The sequence below is a fragment of the Equus asinus genome, chromosome 16, assembly GCF_041296235.1.
Source record: "Equus asinus isolate D_3611 breed Donkey chromosome 16, EquAss-T2T_v2, whole genome shotgun sequence".
Classification (NCBI taxonomy): domain Eukaryota; kingdom Metazoa; phylum Chordata; class Mammalia; order Perissodactyla; family Equidae; genus Equus; species Equus asinus.
The window spans coordinates 5,485,527-5,497,925 of NC_091805.1; the positions used below are offsets into that span (position 1 = coordinate 5,485,527).

At 41.0% G+C, this 12,399-nt stretch overlaps 1 protein-coding gene across 24 annotated transcripts in view; it reads left to right on the plus strand.

The window, feature by feature from the left end:
• Nucleotides 1-12,399, plus strand: part of SGIP1 (SH3GL interacting endocytic adaptor 1) — a 198,835-nt gene that overhangs the window by 132,950 nt on the left and 53,486 nt on the right. For 16 of the 24 annotated variants that reach the window (XM_070486531.1, XM_070486521.1, XM_070486519.1 and 13 more), the window contains 3 exons: nt 4,462-4,589; nt 5,561-5,687; nt 11,316-11,375. In XM_070486531.1, the coding sequence (XP_070342632.1) occupies nt 4,462-4,589; nt 5,561-5,687; nt 11,316-11,375 (315 nt within the window). Of the gene's footprint in view, nt 1-4,461; nt 4,590-5,560; nt 5,688-10,342; nt 10,409-11,315; nt 11,376-12,399 lie in introns of all 24 variants that reach the window. The other 8 variants (XM_070486528.1, XM_044749081.2, XM_044749083.2 and 5 more) reach the window with 2 other exon arrangements.

A 12,399-nucleotide genomic window follows, 5' to 3' on the forward strand; every position in this document is an offset into this window, starting at 1 on the left:
TGGAGGAGGAAGCACAGGGCCGCTTGGTTGTCCCTCGGTTTTCTCCATCACCTCCTCAGGCTCTGGGAGGCGTTTGTATAATCGAGTTGGCCGCTGACCTAATGAGCCAAGATTGGAGCTTTGGCTCTCTTTCTGGAATCTTGGAGAATTTCGTTATTGTTTTAATGTTTAACTTCCTTACCCTTATTTGAAATTACTTGAAACTGTTACCAGTAAAGACTATTGATACTTAATAATTGAGCTGGAAAAGGCTATACTTTGTTGGTATTAAAGGACTGAATTTCTAAGTGGAAGATTGAACTGGGCCAATGAAGCTCATGAATAAATAAAATGTTGCACCATTATCTCCTTAATTAAGTCCCAGTTTATTTGCCGCTTAATCTTTTATTGATGGAATATACAGAAACTGGCAGAAATGTAAATCTAGGATTAAGACAATAGGATATGGCCTCATATTTTAAAGATGAGCAATGCTTCTCACTACCTGCTTTTGATAACACTTAGCCTAATAGGACTAACTTTTCCTGTGCTTCTCAAACTATATTTAATTGGATACCATTATGCTCACTTTAAAATTTCATCACAGCAAGGTGACTGCCACTGACCAAGTTCAAACGGTACTCACAGCCTTGTGAATCAGAAGCGTTACCTGCTGTTGAAAAACAGTTGGAAGTGAAGAATTCCCTCCAAGAACTTTAATTTCCTTATGGCAAAAGTTAAAAATATGAAGTTTGGCCAGAATGTTGCTTTGCTGGAACGTAACACTGATTCTTGGCAGAGGCGCTCTCTTCTGCCATGTGGGTTGTGTGCCCAGGGGATGGGATGGAGAAATTGTTTTATGGGCCTGCAGCAAGTTTGGAGGCCAGGGAGAGGGGTGTTAGTGAAGACAGACTCTGCAGTGCAACATTTTCCAACTTGGGAACTAAAGCCATATTAACAGATGTTAAACACAAACAGACACACACACACATCCGTGAACAAATGAGTTCGAGCTTCATGGGGTTGAATTAAACAAATGTATTTTCTAACCACAAATCTTTGTAGAGTGGCATTGTCCAATACAGAAGGCACTAGCCGCGTGTGGCTATTTTAATATTAACTATAATTAAAATTAAAAGAAAAAAATCAATTCCTTAGATGCTGTAGCCACAATTCAGTGCTCAATGGCAACATGTGGCTAATGGCTATGATGTTGGACAGCATTTGTTCTAGAACATTCTCATCATTGCAAAAAGCTCTGTTGGACAGGACTGTTTTAGGGCTTTTAATGTGCTGGTCACCAAAAAAGAAGCATAGTATGTAACCATTCCCACACGTATTTAATACTTTCTTCAAAGAAATGGTGTAATTAAATACAATTTTGGAAATGCTATTTGATTCTTTACATATTTCGAAATTCATGTATTTTAATTCATTTGATCCTCCCCACAACACTGTAGTGTATTAGCCTCATTTTACAGTTAAGGAAACGGAAGCTCAAAGATAGAACTTGGCCACAGTCACAAAGCTAATAAGTAGCAAAGTCAGGATCTGACCCCAGATCTGTTGGATTCCATTTACCACTTCTTCCAGCTTCCCTCCTCTTCCCCCAACCCACACTCACTCAAAAAGAGAGATGAAAGCTGAAGCCATAGTTATGTGGTTCTCAGCAACTATGATGGAACTTCAGAAAATGGATTGTGAGAGCGTGTCAGTGGCTGCCAACTTTTTTGAACTCACAAAACTCAAATAATGCAAGGGCAATGTTTGAAGTTAAACCATAAATGGTGATTTGTCCAATTATTTTCCAGCATTATTCTTGGGAATAAGCACCGTCTGAAGGAAAATGAAAGTATAACTGAAGATTGAAGAATGAGACTAGAGACGTACAGATAATAACCTTCTACACTCTTACAATGGGCAACAGTTGTGTAATCTCACAAGAGCACGTGAAGCCTTAGGTCAGTTGTCACACACCCCTCAGGCCCTGAATACCCTCTGTTGGCCTGCAGGGCTCTGTCAAGCAGGATTTGGCTTCTTAAACACTCCCTTAGTGTCTTTCTAACTGCACAGCAAATCAATTAAATCAACTCAGTAAGGAAAAAGTGAGTTAAATGGGATGTCCATAAAGGAAAAGGAAAACGGTTAACTAGCCACTTTTTTCTTTGCTTTTAGTTGTATCTGTATCAAAAGACACAGTCTTTAGCACCATCATCAACATCTATTGACTTCCATTTGTGTAGCATTTTATAGTTTACTAAATACTTTCATAAGCATTTTCCATGTCAACTGTTCCAACTCCCTTGTAAGGTAGAAACATGTCTCGTTCTTTAATGCCGGAAGCTGAGGTTCAGAGGGGTGGTGATCCGCCGCCAACAGGAGGCGGGTGGGGCCAGAACCCAGACCGTCTGACCTTTCATCCAGTTTTTCCAATATTCCACACTGCCTGGATGACAACCCCTCATGACTTCCCCAAGCGTCACTGATAGAGGTTTGTTAACTTTCTCTTCTGGAACGTGTAGGATAAGCAGCTCACCTTGTCCTGAGATCGAGTCAGAAGACTATTTCTTGGAAATAGACCCCTGGATAGAGATTTTGAAAGATTTCTATGGCATAGTTTTCCAGCGAAATAGAACCCAGTAAAAGCCCATGAAACTCCCCGACAAAGACTTTGCTGTTTAAAGGTTTATTTCCCATCTCTTTGCTGTCACATCTGTGTTCTGAAAAATCCTGGGTGTAAATCTGTTAACTCAAAAGAAAACTTTATAGTGGGACCTGTCAAAACATACCCTATTTTTTTATTCAAGTAAAGATTAGCCAAAGACTAAGAATATTTCTATTGGGAGAGATGTGCACAAGCTGCCCGGGCAAAAATAAGCCTTCATGCAGAATGTGGGGCTCACAGTCCACCCAAAGCTACAAGACATTGCACTGAAGAGCTTGGGCTTCGGAGTTAAATAGACCATTTGAGCTGTGTGACCTTGAGCAAGTTACCCAATGTCTTTGAGCTTTAGTTTCCCCTGAGATAACTACAGTACCTTATTCCAAAGCTTATTGTGGGGATAAAATAAGATAATGCATGGAAAATGCCTAACATAGACCCTGGCCCAATAAAATAAGAAGTAAGAATACAGTAAAAAGGTGGTGGTGTGGTGGTGGAGAAGAGTTGGGGGGAGGCGGGTAATTATTAGTAGGGTTTCACAGTGATGGACTTACGCTTAAAATAAACAGCAGAGAGAAATGTAACGCAGTCAAGATTTCAGGTTGTTTAAACAGGAGGAGCAAAGTCTATTCCCAGGGACTTTCCTAAGGTGAGTGTAGATTCTGAGATGATGGGTTTTGCTGCTCAACTGCAAAGCTCTTTGAGAACGTGAGAGGCCGGGGATGGAGGTGCTGGTGCAGGACCCTCCGGAGAGCAGTTTCGTGGCGTGTTGGAGGGACGCAGGAGGGTGGGTATTTTCCTGGCACAGGATACCTGAGAAATTTCTTGGAGTGATTTGGTACTTGTGCTTCTAACCCAAGTGAAGATACCTCAGGAGTCGCTGGAACTTTTCTAAACGAGAACTGTTGGGATATTGATTTGACTTTCCTGAGGTTTTTAGTCCAGTGGCTCCCTGTGTAGCCCGTAGTGTGACTGAAGGTAGGCAGAACCCTGAGTCCAGAGAGCCTGCTGGTGTGCTGGTTGGTGTGCATGCCGGCCTCTGTGTGTCTTCTGTGTTTCATGTGCTTGTCATTGGCAGCCAGAAAAGTAAATCCAAGAGGCTCTTTTAAAAATCACCACAAAAATCATCGTGGGCAGACTCTATGTAGGCAGATTCCTAAGCAGCCTCCTTCGAAAACTAAAATCCTCTAAATTCAATATGTTCCTGTTACTAAGATTCTAAACACAAAGTCCTCATACAACATCTAGTTTACTTTCTTAGATTTGGTCCTTTGTTTGCATCGTGTTTGCTTACATTTATACAGCACTCAGATTTTGCAGCACAGTACAAAAGATAATTCTTCTTATACATGTTTTAAAAATATATAATGTGGGAAAATCATTCATCTTCCTTCAACTTCTACCCTCTGCTTTCATCTTGGACGTAATAAAATTCTGAAAATGCAAAAGGCAAGAGAATTTATCTTATGTTTGGTGTGTATGTGGTCAAAATGAAAACTACCCGCCACCCAGCCGGAAGAGTCTTAAGAATGTACTTTCTGTCCCAGAGAGTGACAAAAGGATTTACCTTTCACGGGCGTCACATGACAACAAAGGCAATGAGCTTCCGCTTCTGCCATCAACCATAGTTCAACCAAGTGCTTTTTTTTCTTTATTAAAAAAAGAAAAAACACCACAAGCTACCATGTTGAATGCAGTAACTGCTGAGGGGGAGGAAAGTTCCGGGACTGCGGCTGTCTGAACAGGGGAGGTGGGGGAAGGTGATGAGACCCTTGGCCCCCTGCGTTTCCAGCCATGTTGAATGCCAGCTTCTTTTACAGGTGCATCATCCCCCGCCCGGCCAGCCACTCCGTTGGTTCCTTGCAGCAGCACCACCCCTCCTCCGCCTCCTCCCCGGCCTCCCTCGCGGCCGAAGCTGCCCCCGGGGAAGCCTGGAGTCGGAGACGTGGTATGTCTCCTCTGCCCTGGCTCGCCTAGAAACACGTGGTGAGAATGACAGACAGAAGCCAAGATGCCCTAACACGGGCGTCTCAACTTCAGGTCTAAGCCTAGAGCGCTCGTACACGTGGCCCTCACAGGTGACATCTGAACGAGTGTCCCTGCAGTATGGGTGTGCATTTCAACCCTCCTCGAACCTCTACCCTCTTGCAAGCCAAGGTCTGAAATGGCAGGATAGGATTCTGGGGCCCTCCGTCCTGCTTCAGTGGGTTGATGCAAACTAAGATAGTAACTTTCAATTGTGCTAAATTCTTTAGAAAGCAGATGTTTCCTTTCTCCATATTTATCTGCTTCTGGAAGACGCCAAGAGAAGGCAAGTCCTGATTTCTGTCCCCAGACTACAGAAAAGTTACCGGTGGTAGGCACACTACGTGGACATAAAGGAGGGTGATGGTGGCCCGATGAATTTGTTCCAGAAGTTTCTTGCGCTGTGTTTTAAGGCTGAGGGGTATAAAACATTCTGTGTAAACAACTAAGAGACTTCGGGCAGAGCTCAGTTTCTTTGGCATCCATGCACAGGAGTCACAAACTAGTGAGGTCCAGGGTATTTGGTTTAGCTAGCGCAGTACAGTGTTTTGTATTCAAATATCTTTAAATGGGTTTAAGCTCTCACAGTCGGCTACCTGCTTAGTCCCTGAGGGCATGTGACTTCCCAGTCCTGAAACATTGCTGACCACAGCACAGATCTCAGCTTCTCTGAATCTGATGGCCCTACTGAGTGCAGCACAGGATGGGTTATGGCTCCTCCAGCTCCACCATGACCTCCTGTACAGATACAGTCAATTTCAGTGTAAAAATGGTGTCACTTGTACCCTTTTAAGAACCTTGTTGCCATGCCTGGGGCTGGAAGACATTCAAAATATGGAACAAAAGTACTATGACCTGTGTATCTAATTTTTCTTCTCTTTCTTCCACCTGCAGCCCAGACCGTTCAGCCCTCCCAGACATTCTTCCAGCCCTCCTCCGATAGCACCCCTAGCCCGGGCCGAAAGCACGTCTTCAATATCATCCACCAATTCCTTGAGCGCAGCCACCACTCCCACAGTTGGTAAAAATTATCTCCTCTATTCTACTCTGTTTGTGGTTTTGACTGGCTATTTTTTAATGATCTGAAACCCCAGGCCCTGGGTTTCTGGTCGAAACTGTTTTGCTGTGTCTTTCGCTATCATCTGACTCTTCTTTTAAAAGCACCTTCTCAGCAAAGGAGGCAAAGGGCTTTAACTAAACAAATAAACAAATAAAAGAACATGAACCCCTGTGTTTTGCAGGAATTCTCTTATGCTGTGCCATACAGAACTATTCATAAAAGTAAAGAAGAAATCGTCAAATAAGGTCTTGTAATTTAGATGTTATTTCTTATAATCAAAATGGTCTCCTTTGAGGAGGTATGTTTATTTAAATTCCAACCAGGTACCACATCAGAAATCACAAAATTTAGAACTTTTATTTTCTCAAAGTTTTCATTTCTTCGTCACTTTTTGGTTGCCCTTATGTTGATAGATGGTATAAACATTGGCATTGTGGAACTGGAACAAACTTTTTGACATTTTTTCTAGTGCTTTTCAGTGATGTGTAGTCAATTTTCCCCAAGATCTACGTCATTGCTGGCATTTCCATTAAATGCCTCTGTGCCTCTTTCCTTATGGTGTGCTGAGAGTGAAGAGTTGAGCATGGCTGCTCAGCTGGATGGTTTCCCCAGGGTTAAATGCCTCATTTTGCCTGGAGCATATTCCCTCCTCCCAGGCTGGTCTCTCTCTACACCTCTTTGCCCATCTTCCTGAGCTCCTGCTGCCTTCTCCCGTTTGCATGGTGTCTCTGACTGGGGCTTTCCCATTCCGTGTTTTCCCATTGTCCTCCTTTATTGCCTGACTTCCCCTACAAGTCGCCCATATTATAAACCAGCGGACCCATCCTGCATTGCTGGGAGAATCATTAACCCAAGCTCAATAAATTCCTGCTGCTACTTACCCAAGAAGGGCTCGCTATAGAGTTGCCCATGTGAGAAGTAGTTTGAGCAAAGTCTGAAGCTCTTCTGGAGAAGAACTTTCTATTTTCCTGGGAAATAAGTTAAGGTGTGCCTCTGAGGGCCCCCAAAGAGTATTGCAACTATATCACATGCTATATATTTTTAATCAGACCAGCCCAAAAGAATCCTTCAAATTTGGTGAAAATATAGGCAGCTATCTAATTCAGCGTGATTCATTAACAGACAGGTATTTAATATTATTTGTATAGCCAAGCCTATATTTTATCTGCATCACCAATTGGGGCAATTTGGGGCTTCCTGTTTTTAGATGTCTATTAGCTCATTTCTCTCTGAGTTTTTCGTTTGTTTTTTCTGTAACATCCAACTTTATTTTTGAACTCTCTGTAATACTCTTGATTGCTCCAGCCATTTCCCCCACTTCTGCTCTGTTGTTCTTGTTTTTATTGCTCAAGATCATTTGTTCCACCAATTCCATGTGATTTTCCTAGTTGGTCAGAGAGGAAAGTGAAAAGAATAAACTGTCACTCAGAGGAAGCAGACCTCAAGTGACCTTGGATGACTCTCTAATGGATTCTTCCAACTCGTTGAAATTCACAGAGGAAATTGCACATACAGAGAATTCGAACTGTGTCCATATTTGGTGCAATGTGTGTTTATACTCCGTGCTGCAGAAACCTCAAATTCTGGCCAGTGACTTTGATTATTAACATAGCTAGTATGCATTCTTTCAAGATGAACCACAGAGGGGTTAAAAAAAAACCCACCTGAGAGGGTAATCACATGGCTGCATTGCTGGGGAGCATTCTCATTTACTCTGTTTGGCTCTGTCATTTTTATTTGGTTTTCATCTTCCTTGCTCTCCTGTTCTTTATTTCCTGCTGCTGCGGCTCACCTGACAGTCACTTCTCTCTGAAGTAAATGCATTGTCAAATGACTGACTACCCAGCAGCTTCTTGCGTATTGCTGTCTACCTCCTTTTGGAGAGGATGTGCTTTGACTGTTCAGCACCAAGGGGCTGACTATTCATGACTGACTTGGAATGTCAGCTTAAGGTAGTCAAATGGCTTGAGGAATTAGAGGATTTCAGGGGCAAATTCCTGAAGTTGATGGCTTCGACATTTCCCTCCCACCACCACAGTACTTTTTTGACAATTCCTGTGACACTTGAGCCAAAATTGGGGCAAGTGTAGCAGAAACTGCATTTATTTATTTGTACTTGCTTATTGTAAAGTTTAACATAATTCAAGGACTAAATTTTTAAGACTAAGTCTAATCTTCCTACACAACAATTCGTATAAGAATATGCCTCTGAAAGACTTAGGGCATAAAATCTTTCTTGACAGCTTTGATTATAAAGTTGTAAGTCTGATGCCACACCCAAAAATGAAACTTTCTGTGCATTGCCACACTCAGATAGTGAAGAGCTCCTATGCAGCTGTACTGCACTGAATTTGAGATTCCTTCAATTGGAAGACGAACTGTTATTCAGACACGACTGAGACCCAGGGGGAATGCTGCCAATTGAGCTCAGACACAATGTTTTCTTATCACATTCATGTTAAGACCCATACCAATTTCATAGAGGTTAAAATGTGAAAAAGTGCACATATTAGAATCCATGAAATAAAATAAGCTCCTTTTCTGCTAGAAAAAGCTCACAGGACTGCAAAATCTTCCTTTGGAACCCCAATGCAAAAAGACTACCATGGAGACAGTTTTTTTCATTGTTAAATTCACTATTAATTACAATTCCTTCACTGTTAATTATGCATTTTCAATTGCATCTTAACATCCCAGGAATCTGTAAGGAATGAAAAGCAATCATTTATGGGCACCGAAGGAAACCTCGGATGGACTTTGATGCTGCCTGTGGTCTAGAACGTTGAGCAAAAGTGATTTATTCAGTACTGGAATATTCACCATAGCATCTAAAACTTAAAACACTGCCTCCAAACCTCTGTCTCTCCAAGTCGGTTGGCAGTTCTGAACTGGATAAGCTTTCTTTTAAAAATACCTGTATTAACGCCAATTAGCCTGCGCACAAAGGAAGTCCTTTGGAGGTGAATATTCCTGATCCCAATTAAAAATTCCCACGTTTAATTTTAGTCTTTTGTTTTTCTTCTGCTTTTTTTTTGGAAAAGGCTGTCTCCAGTACTGGCTTCCCCATCCCAGATCAATTTGAGGGAGTTTCCATGGTTAGGTCTTAAGGAAATTTTTTTCTTCTATACTTAATTTGAGTGTTGCCCTTATTTAAACCAAACACAGAGCTTTCCAATGACTCACTTTTTAAGTCCTCTGATTTATTTAGGATGTTTTCTTCTGAGTCCTTAATGTCCATAACCACCAGAAAAAAAAAATAAATCATAAGCATGCTATTCAACTCTTATGAGCTATTGTTGTATAACTTCAGTTCAAAGAACAAATGGCAGCGTTTGAGGCTCCTCGTGTTAACGAGGCTGTAAATAGGAAGTCACTTCTTTACAGAAAGGATCTCCTCCATCATTTCCCACTAGTAGGTATGGAAAGGCACTGTTACATCAATTACTGCCTGTGTAACTGTTTTGCTGCCTATTTTCTGGAGAGGTTACTGAGGGCCAGTTCCATTCGTCCTGTTCCTCTCCTAAAGGGATTATAGGAGTTGCATTAACTGTTCTAGCCAGTAAGGAAGCCACATGTGTAAAAAAACCGATTGACAGGTGCTATCGTAGAGCCCTAAAAATTGACAAAGAAATAGTTTCCCTGTCTTATTCTCTACATCTAGGAGGCAAGCTAGTAAAATATTTTCCACGAAATACTGTTTACAGAATGATTTTACTACACTCACCCCTTTCCTTATCTTTCCTACATTGTAGGGAGGATTCTCCCTTACTGGTCTTTGTACAGATTTTATTCAATTTTCCACTAAAGTTGCAATAATAACCTCAGGCCCTATGGCATTGAACATTTTTTTAATCACATAGATAGAGTAAAACTCCAATCACCTGCATTTGTTAGTTGGTGAGAAAGGAGAGCACCTGCAAGGATCTGGAACAGTTAGGGTCCAGGGCAACTGTGGTGACCAATTTATAAAGGCATTTGGCCATAGCTGGATACCATACCCAAAGATGGAATTGCCATAATGCTCTTTGAAATTAACAGTCCATAACCACCAAAGACAGGTGCAAGGCAAATTGAATTTGGATATTGATGAAGTTGAAATGGGATACTTCATTCAGGGACCTCAAACTTATACTGTTGCTTTCTCACGGCCCCATTAAAAGCTTCCTCTTTTCCCAGGGGGGAAGGTGCATGCTGAGTGATCCTGTTCAGCTGTCAGTGCTCTGTCAGGAGGTTCGGTTGATGGACATATGTCTGGTCACTTGAGGATCATGTCTGAGTGAAATCCGTTTCCTCGAGTCAATTATTAATGATAGTGCCTTTAACAACCGCATGAAAAGGTGGAGGCATGATTTCTTCCATGGAGCTGACTTCAGCCAAATTCACAGATGCTAAAACCTGGCATTTTTAAAATTTTAATTTCTTCTCACAGAATCATCGTGAAATAAGCACATCACTTTTTTATATCCTAGTCATAATCCCCAGTGTCTTGGATTTTCTTTCCTTTCTTCGTTAAAATCATTCCTGTGTTTCGATCAGTGAGGTGTGCTGCTTGATTTCATCTGGGATTTGTATTTGTGTTTTTGTTTTCCACGCCTTTATATTTCTTTGGTTCGTAGTGTCAGAAGATGATGTTTTTTATGACAAACTGCCCTCGTTTGAAAGGCGCTGTGAAACGCCTGCAGGTATGGTGCGAGACGAGTGATCTCCAGATGCTAGACTTTAAAATCCAAGCCATTATGTCATCTGAATGCTGTAAAGTTCATGGACATGCTACTCCCCTCATGAGCGTCCAGTCCTTCTCAGATGCGCCCTGTTTACTGTTCATCGTGGAATTCATGCCACTGAATTTTTTTTAAGTGAACATATTTAAAGCAGCAGGTTGCATGACAGTTTCTCAGTGAAAAGTTTCGAAAAAGGTGAGCTGCTATTGCTTTGTGAATTTACAAAGGAAGGAATAATTTAACTGCTCAGAATTACATGTCCAGTGACTGCTTTCTAATTTAAAAAGTAATAGAGCACGTCAGTAACCTTGTTTTCTCTTTGGTGCTTAGGTAAAGGGTCTTTGTGTCTGGATGCCTAAGGTGATTCCGGGGAGGGGACGGAAGATATAGGACATCTTCCGCGAACTTTAAATTGATGTGCAATGCTGTTGTCATTTAAAACCTAAGCTAAGTTTTCTATAACCCATAACTCTGAGTTTATCTTTTTGAAAACATAGAAGGGGATCACATTGAAGATGAAATGGATACAGCAATTGCTGAATGACAGTTTGCCCAAAGCAGTGCAGTTAAAATATGCTGGCGCCCCTGCGTGGCCAGGAAGACCTGCTCTGTGCACACAGGCACCAAGTGTCAAGCACCCAACAACACATGCCCATCTTTTTAGGCCTCCGTAGCTTTGCTTTTGCTTTGTTTCCCGAACTAAAAAAACGCCTAGACTGCCAGCCTTCCCTTTTCCCTGCACGCTAGTAGCATGCAGTGCATCTGCCCCACTGTAGTGAGATTATGACCTGCTCTGTGACTCACACTGTGTCCTTCTCTCTCCCTCTCCCTAACCTTCCCCGTCCCGCTTCAACTCCTGGCCATACAGAGAATGAGCAGCCTTCCCTCGTTTGGTTTGACAGAGGAAAGTTTTATTTGACTTTTGAAGGTAAGTAGGACATAGCATACCAGACTCTGATTTATACTTCCTCATCCTTTCTCATCTGCATTCGAAATCCCAGCTCTCGTCAGAAGACCTGGTCTCACTTTCTATATGAAAATGCTATGGCTACTTAGAAAATCCTCAATACTAAAGAAAATAGTACCTGAATTTGGTTGGTATGGGATCTTCAATTTTTCATATTAAAAAAATTAAAGCTAATTTGCAGTTAATATTGGTTACTTCATTAACTGTGTTAAAGTGAAAAAAACAAACTTTTTTGGCCAAGGAACTTAACTCTGTCAACCAGGGCTCTTTGCTAACTCTTGCAAATGCAATGCAACTAATATAAGGTCATTTTTGGTTGGAATTGGCATTTAACTTTGTTTTGGATAATTACCATTACAGCATCTACTATTGTAAAATGTAAATATGCGTACATACTCTTATGACAAGGAATGCTTCATGGGAGGTCAGAAAAATGAGGAAAAGAAAGAAAGGACTATTTTAGTAAGTTCTATTTACGTCTCCTGAAATTGCAACTGCAATGACTGTAATAAAATGGACAACTATCGCCGGAACTGCCATTTTAGTAGATTAAGGAAAACATACATAAATAGAATGTCAGATACCTAACCTCAGTGTTGGATAATTTGTCATATTCTGTATTACTGATTAGCATTCTTCTGTTTTATATTTAAATTCTAAATCATTTTCACAGGACAGGCATTTGATAAAATGGCCCATTTAAACTCATGGTAAGTTTAAATTAAATAATTTAATTTAAAATTAAATAATTTAACTTAATTAATGGGCCATCTTATACATAAATTTTTACCACTTAAGGCCCTAGTTCCTACAATTTTAAATAGCTAAATTTATCCTGGGGTCAAAAGTTGACAAAAAAATATTCTACTCTAGAATGGAACCTAAATATTGAACTTGTCTTTGTGTTTCATGACAACAAAAAGAACTTTCGTAACTTGGGCGTCTATTTTCAGACAACTTGAAAAATCAGAATGATACAGATTTG